The following is a 24107-nucleotide window of genomic DNA, read 5'->3' on the forward strand; positions in this document are numbered from 1 at the left end:
AATAATAATTTTTTAAAAAAGATATAAGCTACTGAAACTCATTAAGAAATAGATAATTTGAATAGATCCTAAGTGAAGAAATTTACTTAATCCAAAAACTATGTGCATAGTGACAAACATACGTAGACACAAATGCATGTGCACAGAGACACAGACACATCCACACATAGATGCTCCCATTGGAGAGTCCTGGGGGTGGATTACTGTGTGGAGGGGTCGATGGATGGAGGCCACCAGCTGGGTGTCATGGACAGAGGAGACAAGGGCGTTCCAGACAGGACCGGAGGGAAAGTGAAGGCAAAGAAAGGTGCTTTGCTGGGAGTCGACGGCCCCCACTAGACACAGCCACTGTGTGATTGGTTTGCCCCAAGGATGTCCTGAGAACCCCGTAAAGGCGGCAGCCACCGCAGGACTCAGTGCTGTTCACCTGTCTGCATGCGGGCCCAGGACGCCCCTCCCTGTCTGGGGACACCCAGGGCCTGCAGGCCGATGCCGCGTTCCTCCAGCTGCATGTGACAGTCACCAGGCGCTCTGCAGGCATGTGATGTTCGGCCGGGGCTCGGGGCCGGGCGCAGGCCCCGCGGTGGGCAGGGGGGCGAGGTCTGGAGGGTCAGGACGGAGGGGTGCCCTGCTGCGTCGCAGGGTTGGCTCAGCCTGGTGGGGCCGCTGCTGCTGCCCTCCTGTAGAGCCTGCCCCTCACCCGGGCAGCAGCTGCCATCTCTCTCTGCAGCCACGGTTCCTTGGTTCCTCGCTCCTGGCTCTGCCTGGAAACAATGAATTAAGCAAGTGGTCCAGCGAGTAATGAGTGCCCAGAACATTGGACTGACAAGGGGCAGCCCCCCAACAGGGCGTCGGACTCAGAGTTCCCTCTCCCATCCGGGCAGGAGAAGAAGAATTTCTGTCCTGAGATTTTCCAGGAACACGTTAGGCATAAAATCACCTTAGTGGCAGTGACTTCCCAAGACTACTGTCTGAGCATTTCTAAGACTTCTGAGCGTAGAGGGGATTATGTTGGTAACTGGGCCTCCCTGAGACACAGATGTTTGCATGTGGATCCCCCACCTTTCGAGAGGGGGCTCGGTGCTCAGCTGTCCTAACGCATGCTGATGTGCTGATTCCTTCCGATGTTCCCAGCTCTGGGGCCGGACTTGACTTCAGGGCTGTTCGAACAGAGCGGCTCTCGCTGCTCAAGGCAGTCCAGGGGAAGGTGGGCTGGAACCCCCAGCACAGCCCAGAGAAGATGGGGTGACGAGGGGACCAGGCAAAGGGATGGACAGCTGGTGTGCAGAGCACACGCGGGATCTCGTGCGGAGTGGAGGCTAAAGCAGTGCCGACTGTGGATGTGCGTGTGGTTATGTGAACAGGTGAAGGTGCGTGTGCAGTCCCATTCTGGCTCTCCTCTTTTGGGCTCTATAGTCCAGAGCCAGCCCTCAGGTCTCTGTGCCTCCGTTTCTTTATTCGTAGGCTGGCTGATGGGCACAGGCTCCCAGATGAAGGTGGGCACTTGGCCCCGTGCCTGGTCAGCTGGGCATCTCTGTGCTCCCAGCAGCCCTACTGGGAGGTGCCGGATGGGACAGAGCTGGGAGCAGTTTCTGTCCAACCTTATGTGGGTGGGTACATCCCCCATCTGCACACCTCCGGCTGCTGGCCACGGCTGGGACCCCCCACTCTGGCGGGCAGCTCAGAGGGTGCTGGGCCGTGGGGTCTGTCTGGCTGCAAAGGGAGGGTGGCAGCCATAATCAGAGCAGACACCGGCACACGTGGTAAATTCGAGCAGCCCAAAGCTGGCACGGGCAGAGCTTACGGCCACACGGTAGCATCCTGGACGAAGGAAGTGTTAGCTGAGGCTGGTACAGGGAAGGAGCGGGGGCACATGGGAGGTTCCTTCCAGAAGCTGCAGGCTGCCTGGCTCATGCCCTCTGGGGCAGTGGCAGTGCCCAGATCCTGTCCTTTCCTGGGACACAGCCCAGAAGAGGTGCCCGGTGAAGGCAGGGCTGGAGGAGGCAGGGTGGGGCCCCGGGGAGGGCTGGCACCCAGGCTGTGGGCCGGACTCCCTCACCCGCCCCATCTCGTGGCCTTGGGGTGACCTGGCTGTCCCCGCTCTCCGCACAGAGAGTGAGATCTGGGGGACGGTGGTGGCGGGGGAGGACATCTGTCCCTGTGGAACCTGCTGGCAGCAGCGGCGGCATCTCAGTATGTCCCATGACCCCCCTTTCCCTCCGTGTCATACCCCTGCTGCGTGTCCTGTCCCTTCCAAGGAGTTCTCAGGGTTTAACCAGAAACCCCGCAGGACTGAGACTTCTGATAAACATGGCACAAGCAGGGTCAGCCCCGAGAGAGCCTTTCCGATTGGTGAGAAAGGGGTTAGGTTACAGAGGCCACAAGTCACCGGCGTTTGAGCCCAGATCACGGTCTCTGGTGAGATGGGGTGAGAACAGCCAGTGTCTGCGCGAGGGGGCGGAATGGGGGCAGGGGGTGGGCAGGCTGAGGAGCTGCACCTCCTAGCAGGTGGGAGCCCAGCTCCCTCCCGGCTCCTCCTTGGATGTTGAATGTCTCAGAAGCCACAGTTGCAGCTGAGGAGTTGGTCACGCACCAGGTTTCAGTTTTCACGTGGGCCGTGCAGTCCCCTGCTGCTCAGGCAGGGATCCCCACTGGCTCTGCGCCCAGAACTGGGGGCCGCCCTGGTGTCCTATGGCCCCAGCCCTGTCCCGAGCAACCACCCCCAGGAGGCTGTGCCAGGCACCTTCTCTTGGAGCTGGGCTCTGTGTAGGGTGTGCAGGCTGTAAGAGGCCGCGAGAGGTTCCTTCCAGAAGCTGCCCTGGGGGTCAGGGTGCTGGCCTGGAGACCCCCTTTGCGCACACAGCAGCACGGGGATCGGCGGTAGTCCGGCGAGGAGCAGCAGTGAGCCCCGCAGCTCACAGCTCAGCGAGTTAGGAATCCCAGTGAACGTGCTTGAACGTCCCCTGGGCCCCTTGGGGTCTGTGACTGTGTTAAGGAGCTGTGAGACCCCCTCCATGTCGCTCTGATGTCGAAGTTTCCGTCTTTTTTTCTTCCGTGAGAGTGAAGAGAAAGAGCCGCCGGGGAACATGAATGGGGTGGCTGACCGTGGGCGGGGCGGGTGGGCCGGAGCGGGAGCTGGCTGGCCCCACCTCCCCGGGGCAGACGCCCGCCCGCCCTCCTCCGCGGAGCACACAGCCCGATGGCTCCCGACCCCAGCGGCCGCCTGGGCCTGCCCCTGCTGCTGCTGCTGCTGCCGCTGCCGCTGCCCTGCTGCCACGCCGCCGGCCCGGTGGAGCTGCTGGAATGGCTGTGGTCCACCGACACCAGCCAGCCCATCACCGCCCCCGTCTCCGTGGCCCCGGGCAGCCCACCTGTGCCGCCCACGGAGGAGACCACCACCCAGGTAGCCCCTCAGGATGGCCCCAGCGAGCAGGGGACGGCGCCTGCCAGCCCCGAGCTGCCCCTGGACAGCCTGGAGGCTGGCCAGGATGGGGCCTCCACCACCCGCCCTCCCTCCCTGGCGAGCCCGGACACGAAGGGGGAGAATATCACTGGCGTCGGAGCCATGATCCTGAACGTGGCGATGGGTATCCGCAGCTTCATCCAGCTGTGGGAAAATATCACCGCCGCCGAGAACGCCACCGGGATGGAGATGCCAACGCTGGCGGCCCCCACAGGCCCCCTCGCCTTCCCGGAGCCCTCCAGTGCCCCCCAGGAGAATGGGACCACTCCCTGGCTGGCCACTGGGGTCCTGAGCTCGCCGGACGCGAAGAGGACTGAGGCTGGCAGCCTGCCGGTGCCCACCCAGCCGCTGCCCTCCCCGGACAGGCCCCGGGCACAGCTCCGGGAGCCCTCGGTGCCACAGAAGTCCCCAGGTAGAGCCGTCTCCTCCGTGCAGGGCGGGCCCCTCCCTGGGGAAGCCGTGTGGATCCGGACGGCAAAGGACTCGCGCCCGGCACCCTGGAGCGCACGCCGCTTCTGCTTCTTCCCCTGGTGATGTGCTCCCTGGCATGCACGCTGCCCCCTCGGCTGCCGCCTCCGACCCCCCTGCCAGTCTGTCTCAGACCTCACTCTCCGCTTCCACCGGGGACTGTGGTGCTTGGGTTCCTCACGAGGCTGATTCTGCGGGGCCTGAGCTTGCCGATCCCTTTGCGCTGCTCGGGTCCCCCCGGCCGAGCCCCCCGGTGCAGCCTGCCTGCCACGCCGTAAACGGCCGCTGCCTGCCCCTGCCGCCCTCCCTGCCGGTCTGCGAAGCCTGGGCATCAGGCGCTCCTGGCTGCCCAACCACCTCCACCACGCGAGTGGCGAGGAGGTCCTGGCGGCCGCCCGGGCCTGGGGCGGCCTCCTCCGGACGCATAGCCACCGCTTCCTCCCCCGGTTCTTCTGCCTGCTACTGGCCCCGCGCCCTCCCCGCCACCCTGCCGCCAGCTCTGCCAGGCCCTGGAGGACGCGTGCTGGACGGGGGCAGGCTGCCCGTCGCGTGTGCCTCGTTCCCGGCCGGGAGGATGGGCACTGTGTGTTCATTGGGCCGGCGGCAGGTAACGGCTGGCCCGCCCACCCAGCTGCCCCACCCTTCCCATTTTGCTCTTTCCTGCAGCCTGGCCAGGGCTGGTGTGGACCTGGCAGTCCCCTTTGCCCCCGTGCTGGCCTTTGTGGACCCTCGGGAGGCAGGATGGCACACCCCTTCGCTGGGGGGAGGCTGGGGTCGGGAGAGAACGGCACGCGGCCCTGGGTTCTGTGTGCCAGATGGCAGTGCGTGGGGAGCAGCCCCTGCCCAAGCATTTTCGCTCCTGGGTGCTCTGAGGCACCCCGGCCCGGAAGGGAGGCTGAGGGAGCCGGGATTCCCACCTGCTTCCGGCTGCTGCTCCAGTCTGATTGGGGGCAGGGGGCTGGGGGTGGGTGCCACAGGGAGGGGCAAGCCATGCCAGCAGGTGGTGAGGCTGGCGCTCCTGTGAGGCCACCCCAGCCTGGGGCCACGCGCTCCAGAGCACACTTCTGCTCCTCTGGTGGGAGAGGGTGGGCAGCCGAGGCCTTCCCAGCCCCCAGCTCCACGCCGGGGCCCGAGGCCCCCCCACATCCCCACCCCCTGAGCAGAGCCTGCTCCCTGGTTGCTCATAGAGGCCCCATCCGTGTCCCCTCCCCTTCCTCTCTGTGGGGAGCAGCCTTGACCACTCATCCGTCCCTGCGGGCACTGGGCTTTGGAGCTGGGCAGTGGAGGTGGGGTGGCTGCACTGGATCTCAAGGGGGTGTCCCCATACAGGGCCCCTGAAGGTTGTGTGGGTGACTCCTTGGCACCCTGTGCCAGGCCTGGGGTGAAGTGAAGGGGGCTGCTAGCACCCAGGCCCCAGCCAGGGTAGGAGCAAGTGCCAATGACAGGTGGTGCCCAGCCCCAAGGAAGGGGCACACCAGCGGCTGCAGGCACTGGGTGGGAGGGAGGACGGCTGCTGCGGACAGCATGGGGGGCCTGGGCCCTGCTGCCAACAGGAGTGGCCGGAGTGTGTCCGGCAGAGGAACAGCCCATCAAGGCCTGTGCTGGGAGGCCTGGTCAGTGCATGGTTGGGGGCCACAGTGAGCGGCACCTTCCCACGCCCCATACACATGCGGTGCCTGGAACACGCGAATATTGGGCTGGCCGGGCCTGCTCCTCACCTGTCCCCTCCGAGAGTGTGTGGCAGGGCCGCCCCCCAGGGAGTGGCTTGCCGGGGGCCCAGGTTCCATGTAGAGGAGCCTGGCTACTCCCCACTTCGCCTCCGGCGCCAGGGGCTGGGGCAGGGCCTGCTGGGCCTCGGGCCAGGCCCGGGTCTCCTGTGGGGGTGGGGGTGGGGGTGGGGGGGCGGGGAATCTGACCGCAGCTGGCCTGGTCAGCCGTGTGGCCTAAGAGGACTCCTCGCTGGACACCTGCACCGCTGGCAGGATCCCCGCGTGGGGGGAAGGCCGTGCTCCCATCCCAGCAGGGTCCGGGGGAATCTGCCGTCAGCGCTCACTGCTCGCTCCCGCCCCCTCGGGCTGGTGGTGGGTTTCAGCTCGTCTCACCGGGGACCCTCCGGGTGTGGCCTGGCTGCAGAGGCCCCCCCGGGTGTTTCCCCTCTCCTCTGGCATTTTAGTGAGAGGTCAGGAAGGAGGAAGGAGGAGAAGGAAAGCCAGGTGGGGAGCGGAGGGACCAGGGAGGCCCCAGCCCCCCTCCTGTATTGGTGAATGTCCCCCTCCCCACCCCGGGACAGGGTGGGGGGCTGGTGAGTGGGGGTGCTGGGATGCAACAACCATCACTGGCCTCGTGAGGTCCTTGGGTGTGTGTGTGTGTGAGGCGGGAGGGGGGATAGGGGGCTCTCTGTGGGGGAGAGGGAGACCTGAGCCCGGGCCTGTCCAGCACTGCCCATCGGGTCTCAGCTGACCCACCACCTTTCCCATCCTGCCTCCTGAGGGCGGCCCCGCAGGGTGGCTGCAGGCCCTGGCGGACCTGACCTCACGCCCCTCGTGCTCACCCGCACACCTGCCTGAGGCCACAGCTCGGTCCACCCTCCGGAAGGGCCGCCCCATGCCTGCTCCTCTCTGCCCCCTAAGGAGAGCGGGTGGGGAGGAGCTGGGCGGTCCGGCCAGTAGCTGGCGCGGGGAGGTGGTTGGCAGGGAGAAGGCACTGGGAGCCCGGTGCGGGAGCTGCCCGTGGCCCGTGGCCCCTTTTCAAAGCCAGCAAGGCCAGCCGGGCTGCCATCCCGGATCTTCTCCCCTCCTCACAGGCTGCTCTGCCTCAGGGAGAGGTTCTCTCTTTTAAGGGTGCATGCGGTTATAGATTTGGACAAACTCCCATCTTAAAGAGCCATCACCATCATCGCGTTTGCACAGTTGTGTTGGCCACATGGAGTAATAGTCACAGCTTACAGCTGAGGATGTCTTTGGGGCCATCGTCCAGCCAGATCATCAGAAATCGTTCACGGAGGCCTCTGTGGGGGCATTGATGGGAAGTCAGATTTGGACTTTAGAATCGTGTCACGTGTCCGTGGTGTCCCCACCCAGTGACATGGGTGCCTGCAGGTGCCCATCATACTGATGAGTCTTCCAGGCAGGTGTGGAGCGGTAGGTGTCCCTGAGGGTTTGTCCTCTTTGGTATTGAGATGAGGCTCTTCACCCGCCCCAGACGCTTGCCTGTGGAATTGCTGCTGCAGGTGATGAAGGGACAGGTGTGGCCTGCTCTCCACTCTGAGGTTCTGGGAGTGTCTCTGAGTGTGCCCCGTTCTAACAGGAGAGGGGGGCAGGCAGCTGAGAGAGAACTTCCCAGCCCCCACGCCGTGTGTATTGGGGGCCGGGTGCACGTGGGTGGTACCAGGCCCATTACATGTCAGTGCATGGAAAGGATCACTCACCCCCTTGTCCCACTTCATGGCTTCAACTTGACTTCTGTTTTATCTGATCGTCATGTTGCAATGTTTGCTTACTTTCTGCTGTCGTTTGCCTGTTCGGTGTCTTTTAAAAAGACCTTTTTTTTTTTTTTTAAAGAGCAGTTTCAGGTTCATAGCAAAATTGAGGGGAAGGTACAGAGATTTTGAGAACCGCTAGCAGGGTCGCCCAAGACGATCAGAAAACACAGATATTTACATTACGATTCATAACGGTAGCAAGATCATAGTTATGAAGTAGCAATGGAAATCATTTTATGGTTGGGGGTCACCACAACATGAGGTACTGTATTAAAGGGTTGCGGCATTAAAAAGGTTGAGAACCACTGATCTAAAAGGTCATGGCCATACCCAAGGTCATCAAGAGTTTTCCCTGTTATCTTGTAGCAGTTTTATGGTTTTGCACATTCCTTTTAGGCCTGTGATGTACGGTGAGTTAATTTCTGTAAGAGGTATGAGGTCTGTGATTTAATTTAAACATTGGTGTTCAGCAGTTCCAGCACCATTTGTTGAAAACATCATCTTTACTCCATTCTGTTGCCTTTAGTCCTTTGCCAAAGATCTGTTGACTATATTTATGTGGCTCTATTCCTGAGTTCGCTATTCTGTTCCATGGATCACTTTTTTGTTTCAAGAATACCACTCTGTCTTGATCACTGTAGGTTTAGAAAGCTTTGTTTTTCTCCTTTAGAATTGCATTGGCTATTCTGGGTCTTTGTCTCTCCATATATACTTTAGAATCTGTCGATGTTCACAAAATAACTATCTGGGACTTTGAGATTTCTTTGAATCTATAGATTAAGTTGGGAAGAACTGACATCTTGACAATATTGATTCTTTTTAAGGAATATATCTACATTTCTTTAGCTCTATGATTTCTTTCTTCAGAGTTTTATAGTTTTCCTCATATAGATCTTGTATATATTTTGTTTGATTTATGTCTAAGTATTTAATTTTGGTATTCTGTAAATAGCATTCTGTTTTTAATTCCACTTATTCATTGCCTGATATGTAGAAAACAGTTGACTTTTGTATATTAACCTTGTATCCCATATATTAATCTTGCTATAATCATTTAGCTCCAGGAGGTGTGTGTGTGTGTGGGGGGGGGTGGTTATTTGTTTGTTAATTCTTTTGAATTTTCTACATGGATGATTATATCATCTGCAAACATATAGTATTATTTCTTTCTTCCCAATTTGTGTACTTTATTTCCAATTCTTGTCTTATTTCATTAACTAGGACTTCCAGTATGATGTTGAAAAGAAGTAGAGAAGGGACTTTCCTGCCTTGTATCTGATTCTAGTGGGAGAGGTTCAAGTTTCTCACCGTTAAGTATGTGTTTTGTAGATTTTTTTTTTCTTGTAGATATTCTTTATCAGGTGGAGGGAATTCTGCTGTACTCCTAGTTTACGGACAGTTTTTATCATGAATGGGTATTGGGTTTTGTCAAGTGCTTTTTTGCAAATTTGACAGGATATTGTGATTTTTCTTCATTAGCCGTGATGTAATGGAGTATGTTAATTAATTAAAAAAAACAGCCTTCCATACCTGGGATAAATCTACTTGGTCATGGCTGGCCTGCTTACTGAAAGGAAAACCGTGTCTTCAACAATGCTAGCCCCCTGATTCCTTGATCTGAGGGGAGTGTGGGCTACAGGATGGGCCCCAGCTTGCCAAGGGTGTCACCCACTGCGTTCCAGGACGTGGCATTCTGGGAAGGCATTCCTCTGAGCTCTCAGAGAGCGGCATGGCTCGATTTTTAGAGGGATGCTGATTTCCCACCCAGGACAGCGGGGCCAGGGCCGTGGGCCTTGGCCCCAGCACAGCAGCTGCCAAAGCTCCGCAGGGAGGTGACCGCACCCTCCACTCACGCTCTCGGTGCCTGGAACTGGCGAGCTGGTCGGTGATCTCAGGGCCTCGGCGTTCGGAGGCTTCCTTCCAACGGGTACCTGGGGTGCCACGGAGAGGAAGTGGGAGCACTTTGAGAAGGAGCTGCTCATCCATCTCTGGGCTCCCGAGGCTGCCCGGGTACCATGCTGCTGTCCTCCAGCCCAGGAGTCCACAGCTGCTGCATCTTGTGTTCTTTCATTATTTTTAAAATCCTCACCTGAGGATTCTTTTCCCATTAGCGTTTTTCTTTTTTTCTTTTTTGTTTTTTGAGATTGGAAAGGAGGGAGGAGGAGAAGGAGGGGTGGGGAGCGAAAGAGAGAGAGAAACATTAATGTGAGAGAGGCACATTGATTGGTTGCCTCCTGCATGCGCCCCGACGGGGGTGAGAGGGGTGGAGGGGGACAGAGAGTGAACTTACAACCGAGGTATGTGCCCTTGACCGGGAATTGAATCCATGACGCTTCAGTCTGCAGACCGATGCTCTAACCACGGAACAAACTGGTCAGGGCTGCATCACGCCTTCTTAATTAATTTGGAAAATTTCCTAGCCCTGAATGGGGAAGGGTTGTGGTGGAGCATACCTGTGTTTAACTTTGGGGACAGCTGAGTCAGGACCCCATGGCTTCTGACACCCAAACTGGTGACAGTCCTGTTCCCAATCTTAAACATCCCTCTGATGGACATTCAGGCCCCAGGTCCTTCTGATACAAGGCACTGTCATGGCAACCGCCATCCTGGTGGACAGCAGCCTGTCTTTGAGCAGGAAGTGACCACTCACCTCCACAGGCAGGGTCTTCCTCTCAGGCCCCCGTTCTCAGGAGGGGCCCTTCGCCCTCAGCAGAGGCCAGGCTGCCATCCGCTGCTCCTGGCTGTCCCCCACTTCCCGTCTGTATGAGGGTCTTACCCTCGGGGAGGCTGAGATCATGGGAGCCCTGGATAGATGGCAGTGCTGCCACATGGGCCGTCAGGGCCATGCAGTGCCACACCGCTGACCCTGAGGAAATAACCCTCGCAAGTACCCACAGTGCATGCCCCCCGCGGTAACCCTTTCTCCTGTTTTTATTTGTGTGTTTTTTTCTCAGGGACTCTTATAAGACAACTTGTCTTAGGAAGTTGGGGTCAGCATTTCTTTCCTCTGCCTGCCCCAGAAGGTCCCAGGTCAGCCTGGCCCTGCTGGTGCGCCAGACCCAGATGCCCATCTCACACAAGCAGTCAGATAGATACACGCACTAGACATATATGCGTGAGCGCACGCGCATACACGTACACACACATTCACACTTTCACTTGCCAAGGGGTCAGGGCTCTTGGCCAACTTTGGCCGCAGAGTCAGGCTCCGCCGGGCAAACTGGATGTGAGGGAAGTCATGCATGCACTCAAGTCTCTCCTTGAGCTGGTGCCTGCCCTCTCCTGTGTCCAGCAGTGACCACACTCACTGCGTGGGGACGTAGCTGGGCCTAATGCTCAGCACTCCTGGCCCCTAGGACATGGGAGCCTGACACTAGTGGCCCCCACATGCTCCGCATTGCATGCCAGGGCTTGGGCAGGTCCAGGCACACAGTCAGGTCAGGCCCTACACCAGCCCAGGATCCGAATCATGAACAGCAGGGCCTCTGGTCCCTCCTGCTGGACAAGAAATGAGGAGAGAGAACCCAGCACCCTGGCTGTGTCCCCGCCTGGGCTCCTGCCACCTAGGGGCCTCCAAATGCTGGAATGTCAGTCAGAACTCGTGCTCGGCAACACTGATGGCCCAGGAGGAGGACACATGAGCGGCTCTGACTGTTGGCTCCTGAGGGCCGTGAATGTAAGGGATGTATGAGCCTCTGGGTGTTTAGAAGGCAGGTGGGCATCTGCCTTCTACTGTAGCTTGAGTTGCACTAGCTTGAGCATCTGTGGGTTGAGAAAGCAGACCTTCCGCGGGAGGTTCCCCCTCCTACGGCTGCTCTCCAGGTCACCCCGGTGTGGAGACACCAGGAGGGGAGGGGATGGAGACGTCCCCCCACACTTGGAACCTGAAGCTGGAACCCCCGCCTCCTGGAGACACTGTGTGGCACCCTTGGTCCGAGCTGACTTGGTTCCCAGAAGCCCGTGCAGCAGCCTCAGCCGAGCTGTCGCATCTCCTGAGCCCCAGCCAGCCTGGGGGGGTGGGTGTGAGTTGCTGCATTGAGGGTCAGCACAGACATGGAAACCACAGGACCGATCCAGCTAAGCCAAGTCCTCCAGGAGGCACAGCCCCTCTCGTTTCCTGCCGTCCTGGGAGTGTGTTTCCGGGCTGGTTCTGATGAGGGTAAAGCTGCAGGGACAGCCGGAGCACAGCTTTCTTTTCGTGTTTGTGAGGGAGTGAGGGGTGCTCTTGCCCATGCCCTGCACTGTTCCTGTAGATCCCGGCGTGGGGTCGAGTGTGAGGATGCTGAGTGATGGGGGCGAGGACAGGTTCTAAGCATGGGATGAGGACGGAGTTCGGGGCAAGGTTGCAGGTGGGCTCAGAACCCCTAACCCCTTCACAGCAGGCTCCTGGCCCCTCCTCCTGCCACGCTGGTTTGGGATGGTCCCTGCTGCGTCCTGCCCCTCCCCCACCCCGGCCAGTAAGCTTGTCGAGGGGATGGTTCAGTGGTTTATGGCCACCGTGTTCTGGCCCAGCGTGTGTCTGGATAAGATGGGGTATCCGTCCACCTCCCCGGCCAGCAGAGCCCAGAGGAGCGGAGCAGGTGCCAGGTGCGTGCCTCGGTCTCCCCTCTGTGCTCTGCACGCAGCCTCACACGGTGTCTTTTTCCTCTTCGCAGAGCGAGTGGTCACAGAAGTGGGGCTCCTCCAGCTGCTCGGGGACCCCCCGCCCCAGCAGGTCACCCGGATTGATGACCCCGATGTGGGACCGGCCTACGTCTTCGGTCCAGACGCCAACAGCGGCCAGGTGGCCCGGTACCACTTCCCCAGCCCGTTCTTCCGCGACTTCTCGCTGTTCTTCCACGTGCAGCCGGCCACCGAGGCGCCGGGGGTGCTGTTCGCCATCACGGACGCCGCCCAGGCCGTGGTCTCCGTGGGCGTGAAGCTGTCGGGCGTGAGTGACGGCCAGCAGCACATCCAGCTCCTGTACACCGAGCCGGGCGTGGCCCGGACGCGCACGGCCGCCAGCTTCGCCCTGCCCGCCTTCACCGGCCAGTGGACGCGCTTCGCGCTCAGCGTGGACGGGGACGCCGTGACGCTCTTTGTGGACTGCGAGAAGATCCAGGGGGTGTCCTTGGCGCGGTCCCCTCGCGGCCTGGAGCTGGAGCCCGGCTCCGGCTCCTTCGTGGCTCAGGCTGGAGAAGCGGACCCCGACAAGTTCCAGGTAACTGGCTGCTGCTTGAGGACGGGACCGGCCCTGGGGGAGTGGCCATCGGTCCCTACCTGGCTTCAGGCCCCAGGGTCTGCCTGGCGCCAACATGCTGATTCCCTGGTGCTCTGGCCTCTTGGGGTCTCTCTGAGGCCCCCTTAGGACCTCCTTTCTTCCTTCCTTCCTTTCTTTCTTTCTTTCTTTCTTTCTTTAAATATATCTTATTGATTTTTTACAGAGAGGAAGAGAGAGGGCTAGAGAGTTAGAAACATCGATGAGAGAGAATCATCAATAAGCTGCTTCCTGCACACCCCCTACTGGGGATGTGCCCGCAACCAAGGTACATGCCCTTGACCGGAATCGAACCTGAGACCTTTTGGTCCACAGGCCGATGCTCTATCCACTGAGCCAAACCGGTCTCAGGAACATCTTTCTAACTGCCACCATCTGCATGAGATAAGCGAAGGGCCCCGTAGTCCCTAATTAAGAATTTTAAGATGGCAGCAGCAGAGGGTAGGACAGGCATGGGCCCTTCTGGGGATAAGCTGTACCCCATGCACACAGCACACCCTCTGGGCCGGGCCAGGCCCCCCCGGGGCTTCATGCCCAGTGCCAGCATCAATTGTGCTGTTGTTACTATTTTACCAAACTGCTCAGCGGCCCACTCAGAGCGCTGTAGGCAGGACTTTTCCAGCAGAGCTGTCTCCGCTGTGTCCCCAGGAGGTCCCCACTCCCTGGGCTGGACCCCGGTCCTCATCTGGCGGGAGGCAAACCCCAGAAGTTGGGTGGGCTCTTTGTCCCGAGCCCTTGGCTCCCACACTTGGAACCTTTAGCTGGAACCCGGCCTCCTGGAAAGACGGCATGGGCACCCTTGGTTCGAGCCGACTCAGTTCTAACGTTACAGCCAGTCTGCAGCTGGCACGCCCCGCACAGGGGTCCCTGTGTGTGCTGGCGGGGGACGTGCTCCCGAGCATAGACGGTTAATTATTACCCAGACAAAAGCTGCTTGATGAAAGTTGTTCTAAGTCCTGGCCTCTCGGGTTCTGAGCGCTGGCCTTTCCCCTTTGGCAGGAACTTTCACCCGTGGGGTCTGGGGGCCGGCAGGACTTTGATACCAAACTGGGCCTCTTTGTGTTTTCATTTTGATCCTCAAACATGATTAACTGGAAGGCGTCCCAGAGGGACGTCTCACCCGGGGAGGGGCTGTGTCCGCTGGCAGTTAGTTGTGTGACCCCCCGAGCATTTCCAGACGGAAAAGTATGCCATTGTTCCACGTGTGTTTGCAGGTTTTACAGAAAGCTGAGCGTGTGCTGCGGAGGTGGGGGCTGCCTCGGGCTCGGGGAGCTCAGGGAGGGGCTTCCCCCCAGGCCTGCGTCATTTGTGCAAAAGCATGGCTGCCAGTTGGATGCGTAAGCAAGCTGCACCTGGGGGTTTTAGTGGGCGTTTTTTATTGTGAGTGAAGACAGTCTTGGATTTTTTTCACGTGTCTATTGCCTATTTTTGTTTGTTGTTGTTTTTTTTTAAAATATATTTTATTGATTTTTTACAGAGAGGAAGAGAGAGGGATAGAGAGTTAGAAACATCGATGAGAGAAAATCATCGATCAGCTGCCTCTTGCACACCCCCTACTGGGGATGTGCCCGAAACCAAGGTACATGCCCTTGACTGGAATCGAACCCGGGACCTTTCAGTCCGCAGGCTGACGCTCTATCCACTGAGCCAAACCGGTTTCGGCTATTGCCTATTTGTATTTCTTTCTTTGTGACTGGCCTGTTCATGTTCTTTGCATTTCTGTTTTGATGGGTTCACGCCATTTCCTGTTGGCTTTTACAAACTCTTTACATATGGAAGAAACCTATCCTTCGTTTAGTGTGCTGCAAATATTACTTCCCAGTTTGTCATTTGTCTTTTTTATATGTATGTATATATGTATACACACACACACACACACACACACACACACACGGAGGCCCTGGCAGGAAGATTCCTGCAATAGGGCTTCCTGCTGCAATCTTCACTGCCCCACCTGCTTCCCTGCCTTCTCTGCCGCCCCACTTGCTTGCTTCTCCACAGCTTCACTCCCTTCTGCAGCGCTTGGCTATTTTCTACGCTGTCTTCAGTCTTCACTCTGGCCTGGATATGCAAATTAACCGCCATCTTGATTGGGTTAATTTGCATACTTGCCCTGATTTGGCTGGTGGCCATGGCTTGTGGGTGTAGCGAAGGTACAGTCAATTTGCTTGTTTCTCTTTAATATGATTGATTTCAGAGAGGGGAGGGAGCAGCAGAGAGTTAGAAACATCAATGATGAGAGAGAATCATTGATCGGATGCCTCCTGCACATGCCCTACTGGGGATTGAATCCACAACCTGGGCATGTTCCCTTGATGGGAATTGAACCTGGGACCCTTAAGTCTGCAGGCCAATGCTCTATCCACCGAGCCAAGCCAGCTTGGTCTGGCATTTGCCTTTTTAACCTTGCATTTTTTTTTAACCATTTGTATGCCATAATAAGCATCTATAGATGCAAGTGGCCGGCCTTTTCTAATTAAACTCAAAATATCATGGCAGCTGCAGGTTAAAGACCATTGGGATATTTAAAGTGTTTGTCTGGCCCGGGGAAGACTCCTATGACTTTGCACCCTAGCCGGGTCTCTGAGGTCAGACAGACAGAAGTGGGGAGTAGTTTAAGGCTTCTGTTTGGCTCTGGCGGTGGCCCTGCTTCCTGTCCGCTGTGCCACATTCACTCCAGGCCAGGTCTGGCTCCTCTGTCTGCGCAGACGAGAAGCTCCAGGCGTGTTCTGTGTGGGTTTCTGGTCAGATTCCAGCTCGGTGAGAGGAGCAGCCCGTTGTCTGACGAGATTGATTAGTACAAGGAAAGAATCACTCCAGTCGAGTGATTTATATGATTTGGCAGAAATGAAAGCTCAAAGGCGTCCTCCCAACGGGTCCCCGTGGCTCCTTACAGAACCTTTATTCTTTTCTCCTGACAGAAAATTCTGGAACCTCATCGGTCTTTTCAGGTCTATCCTTCTTGTCAGATTTGGCTATAAATATCCCTTGGACCCGGTTTGTTCCACACAGTCATTACAGTGTTTTGCTTGTTAACATGCTACGTCCGACTCTTGTTCGGTGGCTGTGCACTTCTCCCTTTTTTACCGGTTCAGGTGCTCTGCTCACATTTTCTTCACGTCCCTGCTCTTTGGGAAAAGTGTCCCATTTGCTCATTCCTTGTTTGCTTCTTGGTGAAGCCAAAGGTGTTTCCTTTATGGTTCTGTCGGCCTCAGGGTCTGTGGTCAGACAAACTGCCCTCGAATCCCTTGGACCCTTGTCCGCAGCCTCCAGGCGGGCAGGACAGGCCTGACCTGTCCCTGGCACATCCCACGGTCACTCCGTGCATCCAGTGAGAAGCGCGGACATTGTCACCGTTGCTCACCTGCGGCTTTGTTGGCTGGATTACATACACCAGCCTTGGCCTACGGGCGCCAAGAGCTTGCCTACCGGCCACCCGGGCTTGGGCCACCGGGACAGGCTCGACGCCGAGGATGGTGCAGAGCAACAGGGAGGGTGTGAGCGTCTCCAGCCCCCACAGTCCTCCCTTCACCATGGCCACACTCCTGACCAAGGGGGTGCTGGGGCCCCCAGGTCATGGTGACCAAACGCTTGGAACCCTGTCACCCATGGGAAGTGGCGTACATGGATGTAACACAGACACAGCGCTGCAGCCACTGTGCGATGTCCTGACTCCGTGGAATGGAGGGCAGGAAAGGGGTTTGTGATGGAGGAACAAGTCCCTGTGTGACCCCATGGGGAGGAACCTCGAGGCAGCCAGATAGATGCTGGTGTAGATAGGGAGTCTGGCAGGATCTCAAGAGAGATGGTCTGGAGTACAAGGAAAAGGGGGGGTGGGGGCGGCCGCAGCTGTAGGTGACAGGTGACAAGGGAACAGGCCAGCAGAGGAGAGAAGGCTGGGAAGTGGGGGTGAGATAGGCCTGGGAGTTCTGCGTCTCTTCCCCCTCCATACAGGCTTATCTGGTCCCACTGCCTGGCAGTATACTCCCTACAGGCAGGGGCAGAAAGGGTGGGTCAGAAGCCATCCCCAGAGAATACTCAGGGTCCCAGGGAGGCAGCCCCAACACCAGCAACCTCAGTGACACGCTCTCACAGTGTAGGGTTTTGATCGTCACACGCCTCTGTGAGACATATAGCCCGTGGGGAAGCAGAGGCAGGACGTGGTTTAAATGGTCTTTATAAACGACACCTCTGGATTTCCCAATGGGGTCTAAGTCTGTTCAATATTTGCAATGGTTCTTGTGACCTTTGTGCCAGTGATGTCTTCCCCAACTAACTCTGACCTTGGGAAGTTGCCAGCCTCAGCCGCGGCTGGGGTCTGCGCTTTTCTGCCCTCGTCATTCAGGCCCTTATGGGTCTGGTCTGTCGGAGGCTCAGAGCCTCGCAGGCAGGATCAGTGAGTGGAGGATCATGGGGACATACAGCACCCTGACCCTCTACCTGCCAAAAGCACCCCTGCCCAACCCTCACACACAAAGTGCCACCCAGGGGCATTCCAGAATTTTAACATCTGGCCCCTCCTGCCGTCCCTTTGAGTTCTCAATCTGGATGACTGTCACCTGGGGTTCTCCCTGCCCCTCCCTCAGCAGGGCTTGTGAGCCAACAGTTTGCATCTCAAATGTGATGCTGCTGCTGACCCCAGAGGCTGACACCTGCAATTTTAAGTCCAAACTGGCCTTCAGTTCTTTTGGGTGATGGTACCCTTAGAGCCTGGGTGGTGGTGGACACTTGGGTGGTGGTGGTGTGTGCCTCCCCTACACCCGTGTCCACATGCATGCACTTATCCACATAATACACATGCACATACGTGTACACACACAAACACACAGGTACACTCTCCCACAGGCCTCATCGTCAGCAGTGGAGGTGGGAGGGGGAACATGTCAAGCAGAACTGGCCTCCAGAGAGGCTAACTGGCCTGGGGAGGGAGTCCAGGGATACTTCCTGGAGGAGGCAGCCTGAGTGGAGCCTCAAAAGATGAGTGTAGCTGCAGCTGAGGGCTCATCTGGATGTTTGGTGGTTTATGGTCACATGTCCCTCGTTGGTGCAGGACAGGAAGGTCATGAGCTCCAGGGTGAGCTGATAAAGGGAGTCCGAAGGGCATTTGGAGGAATAAACAGAATGACCAGGCGGGAGCCTGCACTGGCCCTCGGACAGGTCCAGCCTGCCACCCGTGTTCATACAGCCTAAAGCTAGCCAGCCTTCCATGCTTACATGGTTAGGGAAAAAAAGGAGACTATTTTGTGACACGTGAAAGTCTTACGATGTAAAACGTTGGTGTCCCAAAAGTTTGGTTGGACAACCACGCCCCATCTTTTACATACCGTCCTGGTCGATTTCCTGCTACAACACAGTCCTGGTGACAAAGGCCTGAACATACTGACCAACTGGCCCTTTCCAGAGAATGTCCGCTGACCTCTGACCCAGGCCTTCTATTGAAGGGTGGTTAAAAGGTGCTTCCTAGAACTGAACAGCTGCCTTCTGTTTGCTCCGGGCCCGCCGTGTGGCAGTGCGCTGATAAGCCTCTGGCCATTTCCCAGGACAGGGACCCGGGAACAGGATGGCACATGGAAAGGAAGGAACATGCTTCTTTATGGTTCTCAGTTTAGGAAAAAATGAGAGAAGGAACATGCTTCGTTATGGTCTCTAGGAAAAATTGCACTGAAGTGAATCCCAGTGGGTCAAGATGTTAAATAGAAAACTGTCCTGACCAGTTTGGCTCAGTGGATAGAGCATCGGCCTGCGGACTGAAGGGTCCCAGGTTCAATTCTGGTCAAGGGCATGTACCTTGGTTGCGGGCATATCCCCAGTGGGGGGTGTACAGGAGGCAGCTGATCGATGTTTCTCTCTCATCAATGTTCCCAACTCTATTCCTCTCCCTTCCTCTCTGTAAAAAATCAATAAAATATATATTTTAAAAGATGTTAAGTAGAAAACAGAAAATGCTAGAGGAAGCTCTGAGAACACTCCACATTTCCAGGTAGGAGGACCTTTTAGGGAGTGGCATCAGAGGCAGAACTCGCAGTGCACAGCAGAGCCTGCTTGTGCTGTGTCCCAACACATCACATGTTGCAGGCACAGGATCCTCCTGGGTGTGTAGGTTAAGGTGACCAGATGTCCCACTTTTGGCAGGACAGTCCCAATTTTTAACAATTTGTCCTGTGTCCCTCGTCGTTTTAAAAAAGTCCCGATTTTTTCCAAAAATCGGGATTTTTTAAAAACGCCTCGGGACAAATTGTTCAAAATCGGAACTGTCCCACCAAATGTGGGACATCTGGTCACCTTAGTGCAGGTGCCCCTTTGGCTCTGGAGGCCCCTGGGGCCCAACTTTACCTACTTGGCTCCTCGAAATCCACTGAGAACCAGACACGGGACTTGATGCCCCCCCCCCCCTCCTCTACCCTTTGGAGACCAGAGAAGGCCCCGGTGCAGCCAGGGGTGAGGTCTTTGTCATCTGTGCTGTCCCCAACCGGCTTCCAGCCTCATGCTCCGGGCCTCCTCCTGAGTAGGTGCCCCATGTCCTCTCCTCAGGGTGGACCCTTTGTACTTCCCGTTCAGGACATTGCCCCACCTGTGTCTGCTGCCCTCCCGGCCTTCCCCCACCCAGTGCCACCTGCCTCGTGTCCCTCAGGGGCACCCCGTTCAGGGACACACCTCATCTTTTCCTTACCTGGGCACGACTGCCTCTGAGGTCCACACTAAGCCTTAAGGTGGCAGGGCCCTGTTCACCGCCGTGTCCTGGTGCTCTGGAGGGCTGAGAGCGTGTGAGGGAGCCTGTGTGGGAAGGGATGGAGAGGGTGAGTGAGTGAGTGAGTGAATAAATGAATGAGTGAGTAAATGAGTGAGAGAGTGAACGGGAGAAACTAACCCGGCTGAGTGCCCCATGTGCACAGAGAACCAGGAGCTCACTCCCGTCGCTGTGGGCTGTTTTGTCCTCTCTTCTCACTTGTTTTATGAAAAGGTGACGTTGCAAAGAGAGTTAAGACCTGGATTCCAACCAGTTAGTTCAACTCTGTTTCCTGCTGCGCCTGAGGTTTGCCCAGGAGCAGCACGGGCCTGACCCAGGACAGGGCACCTCTCACGCTGGTTTGTCACCTGAAATTTTGACCTCGCGATGCCATGCTCTGTGAGTCAGTCTCTCTGTGCCCCTGCCGCCTGCCGCGGCCCCACCCGTGACCCCTCTCTCCCTCCGCGTGCAGGGGATGATCGCGGAGCTGAGGGTGCGCAGTGACCCCCAGGTGAGCCCCACGCACTGCCTGGAGGACGAGGACGACGATGATGATGACGGGGTGAGTCTCCCTCCTCCACCCCCACCCTCACCCTGTAGGAGGAGAGCCCCCCAGCCAGCAGGGGCCAACCTTCACCCCAGGAACCCCAAAGTGGTGGGACTAGAATGGTCTCTCTGAAAGATGCTGTTTCAAGGTACCAGGAACCTGGTACATTTTCAGCTGCTCTATAGCCTTGCCTTCCCTGGAACTCTCCACTCAAAACACATGTGGAACACAAAGTGAATCTGGGTGGACACTGGCCCAGGACAGCCAGGGCATGCTAGTTGGTAGTCAGCGCTGCGAACATGTGTCAGTGTGTGGGTGTGCGTGCACACAATCAGGTGGACCTGAGGAGGCACATCCCCTGTTCTTGGGTGTGCACAGAGGAAAGCCGTGTCCTGGGGGAGGGTCCAGGCCACAAACCTGCCCCTGTAGACACAGCTGTGAACAGGGTGAGGTCGTCCGGGACAAATTATTAAAAATCGTGTGCTGCCTTCTGTTCTGCTCCGTGTCCACTGTATGGCCTGTGTACTGATAAGCCTGTGGGCAGGTTCCCAGGACAGTGACCCGGGAACAGGATGGCACATGGGAAGAAAGGAACATGCTTCTTTATGGTTCTCTGTGTGTCTGGCGGATTTCCAATGGGCCGTTCTAATGGTTCTGACCGGGCATGCCTCACTGATGACCGGCTGACACCTCAGAGGGCCAGCCCCCTCCTGGTGTCCACAAACCACCCCCCTCCTGCCCCCTCCTCCCGGTCTCCGCTCTCCCTCCCGCTCTCCCAGGACCCAGGCCTGGAATGGGTCTGGGACAGGCGGGACCTGCCTGGTTTGCTCTAGTCACCAGCTTCTCCCTTTTCTGTAAACCCGCAGGCGTCAGGGGACTTCGGAAGTGGGCTGGCAGAGAACCCGGAGATTCTCAAGAAGGACGAGGTGAGTGCCAGCAGGGTCTCCGCCCAGGGCCCCATCCCAGCCTGGGCCATGCTCCCCCCTTTTTTTTTTTTTTTTAATTTACTTTAGAGAGGAAGAGAGAGATAGAAACATCAATGGTGAGAGGAAATCATTGATTGGCTGCCTCCTGCACATTGGACCAAGCCCACAACCCAGGCATGTACCCTTGACCGGAATCAAACCTGGAACCTCCCAGTCCGTAGGCGGACGCTCTATCCACTAAGCCAAACTGGCTAGGGTGCCATGCCTCTCGTTAGAAAATCAGCAGTGGCCAACCTTTTGGACTTCATTGACCTATTGGCGACTGCCGGCTTGGAGGGTCAGAGACCAAAAAGGGGTCCCTGAGCCCACAGCCTGTCCCTGGTTTGCCCACTAGCAGGCCACGATGGGCGAGGCTGCTGACCACCAGAGGGACTGGGCAGAAGCCTCTAGAGTGGGCGGGCCTGATCCAGGTGGAGGTCCCGGCCACAGGAAAGGCCTGGTGTCCTGGTTCTGGCTGCTGCTTGCCTGCCTGATGGGAGAGCGGGGGGTGGGCTCAGACAAGACTCCCAGGGTGACCGTCACCCACACACAGGGTCCCCAGGGAGTTCGTGCCAAATGGGGGGTGGCCAGCTGCAGGAAGTGTCTCGCCTGCGTATTTAAAAATCCACTTGCACCACATCCTCGACTCCATGGTGCCTCTGGGAACAGGGAAGACCGGTTTTCAGAGCAGAGTGGCCTCAGGCCCTCCGGGCGGGGTGGGAGGCAGTCACCCAGCCATGGAGTGCCAGGTGGGGCTCTCGCCAAGGACACGCCACAGCCACGCCAGCGTGTGCAGTGAACTACCGGACTCCCCGAGGGCATCGGTGACAGTGCTGACCACGGCTCTTCTCTGTGGGGCCCACGGGAAGGAGTGGGCCCTGGAGTGTCCCCGAGGTGAAGCCCTGAGTCCTGAGCCCCGGGAGTGGGCGCTGGTTCCCCCCCCCCCCCCCCCCCCCGCATGGGGAAGTTGGGCCTGGGAGTTCAGCAACTTCCGGGTGGAGCTGCCCGGCGAGGGGACCCCACCCCATGGGCTGTTTAGAAGCAAATAGCTCTGGTGGGCCCTGGGCCTCCTCCTGCCTGAGATGAAGTCCTGATGGCTTCTTACCTTTCTGGGCATCTAGAAAGATGTCATTTTGCAGACAACATACACCTACACCTGGCACTTGCCAGCACACACATTCACAGGACGTCCACGTTCGCTGACTAACAGAGCCGTCTTCCCACTCTCTCCAGGGAGCTCCCCTCAAACCCAGCCCCCCCGAGGCTCCCCCGGTCACTCCTCCTCCCTTGGCTGGAGGCAGCCACTCAGAAGATTCCAGAACAGAAGAAATCGAGGAACAAACCACGGTGTCTCTGTTGGGAGGTAAAGCTCTTGTGGGGGTGTGTGCGTGTTCGTGCTGTGCGTGTTCGTGGTGTGCGTGTTTATGGTATATGTGCGTGTTAGTGCTATACACACGTGTGTGTGGTGGGTGAGGGTCTCCTGTCCATCGCAGACATAGCCGCCAGACTGGGGAGTGGTCAGCTCGTGCGGGGCCACCTGTGGAAAGGAGCTGTCCCAGGAGAAATCGGGCAGAGCGGCTGCTGGGACACGTCCTTCTCTTTGCCGGGGTTTGTTTCTTGCGTCTTATTTCTGGGGTGTTTGTGGCACTGTCTGGAGGGTGCTACCGGAGTGCCATGCCACTGCTCAGCCTGGGGGCAGGGGGTTGCTAGGGGACTTGCGAGTAGGCTGTGAGGGCAGGGAAATCTGCCCAGAGCCTCTGTGAGATGGGTCCACCCTGGGACCAGCATGGGGAGCCGGGACGTCCCCTGGCGGCCTGGGAGGTGCGCTGGCCGGGGGAGTCCGCAAGCACAGGCCTGTGGAGCAGGGGCAGGGTGCCCGGAATGCATGGGAAACAGGAGTGTGTCATAGTTCATTGCTGAGTTCATTGCTGCGTCGCAACAACAAACTGCCGCAGATTCCGTCTTGCCTCGGGGCTCTGCAGGGAGGAGTCCTGCTCGGATCCCAGATCCCCGGCTGAAAGCGGTGGGTAGGGCTGCTTCCCTGCAGGAGGCCCGGGGAGGTCTGCTCGCTGCCGTGGCAGGATGGAGAGTCAGGCACTTTACTGCTGGGACCATTCTCGGGTTCCAGAGGTCGCTCACATTCCTCAGCTCCTCCTCGGGGCCCGCCTGCCTCACCTCTCCTGCCTTCCTCTTCTGTTTTGGGTCCTTGGGTAATGATCCGGCCATATTCCAAAATTCCAGAATAACCTCCCTATGTTCAAGTCCGCTAATTAGTCACCTGCCAATCACATCTCACAGCGGCGCCTGGGTGCGTGTCAGGCTGAATTACCAGGGAATGGGAATCTCAAGGGGACTCTGTCCAGTTCTGTCTGCACATTTATGTCGAGGTTTTAGAAAAGTATATAGACCCTTTTCACTTAGAACAACAGCACTGATTGCTTTTAAGTCAATAAAATGATACGTGGCCAGCACAGCCAAATTAGAAACAGAAAAGAATGGATGAGTGAGAACCGTCGCAGGATCTTCCCTCAGAGGCCGAGGACGTGGCGCGTGTGGCGTCTGTCGGGGACGTGCTCCCCCAGACACAGGCAGGATGGGCAAGGTGGGTGAAGCGCCTGGCCCCTCCAGAGTTCTGAGCGAGGGGCGCATGCCCCTGGGCCACGGGGCAGCCCAGCCCCTGCCTCACTGTCCTGTGTGTCCAGGGGCCGTCTGGGCATAAAGCGTGGATCTCAGTTCTTTTTTTTTTTTTGCTTACACAGTTTTTCTAGCTCCATTTATCAAAAAGCATGTCCTTTCGCCCCCCGCGCTGCCTTGGGGCCTTTGCCGAGCGCCAGCTGCCGTCTGTCTGTGTGGGCCTGTCCCTGGACTCCCCTGTGTCCGTGGGTCTGTCTGTCCTGACAGTGGGACACACTGCCAGTGTGTATGGGGCCTTGTGCGGAGGCCCGAGATCAGGTCCTTATTGTTTATTGTTTCCCAGATCTGCCATCCTTTACACAACTGCTTTGCTGATCTCTGTCCTGTGCCTTTTCTTGTGGATTTTAGAATCAGTTTGTCAGTGTGTGTTTTTAAGAACAGCCTGCTGGGGTTTGGGTTGGAATGCTGTTGAATCCATAAATCGGTATTGGGGGAGGGGCCAGGACAGCTCAAGAATACTGAGTCTAAAGAAGAATACAGAGTCTCCTGACCCAGAAACGCAGTC

At 57.6% G+C, this 24107-nt stretch overlaps 1 protein-coding gene across 3 annotated transcripts in view; it reads left to right on the forward strand.

Annotated features, from left to right (window-relative positions):
- The window catches only part of COL18A1 (collagen type XVIII alpha 1 chain), a 76987-nt gene that overhangs the window by 28186 nt on the left and 24694 nt on the right, over positions 1-24107 (forward strand). For 2 of the 3 annotated variants that reach the window (XM_036444081.2, XM_045585301.1), the window contains exons 1-5: positions 3185-3875; positions 12068-12612; positions 19869-19958; positions 20810-20869; positions 22142-22271. In XM_036444081.2, the coding sequence (XP_036299974.1) occupies positions 3200-3875; positions 12068-12612; positions 19869-19958; positions 20810-20869; positions 22142-22271 (1501 nt within the window). In that variant the 5' untranslated portion in view covers positions 3185-3199. Of the gene's footprint in view, positions 1-3184; positions 3876-12067; positions 12613-19868; positions 19959-20809; positions 20870-22141; positions 22272-24107 lie in introns of those variants that run through there. The other variant, XM_036444084.2, reaches the window with a different exon arrangement.

This window comes from Pipistrellus kuhlii, unplaced genomic scaffold, assembly GCF_014108245.1.
Source record: "Pipistrellus kuhlii isolate mPipKuh1 unplaced genomic scaffold, mPipKuh1.p scaffold_m20_p_2, whole genome shotgun sequence".
In the NCBI taxonomy this organism is placed as follows: Eukaryota; Metazoa; Chordata; class Mammalia; order Chiroptera; family Vespertilionidae; genus Pipistrellus; species Pipistrellus kuhlii.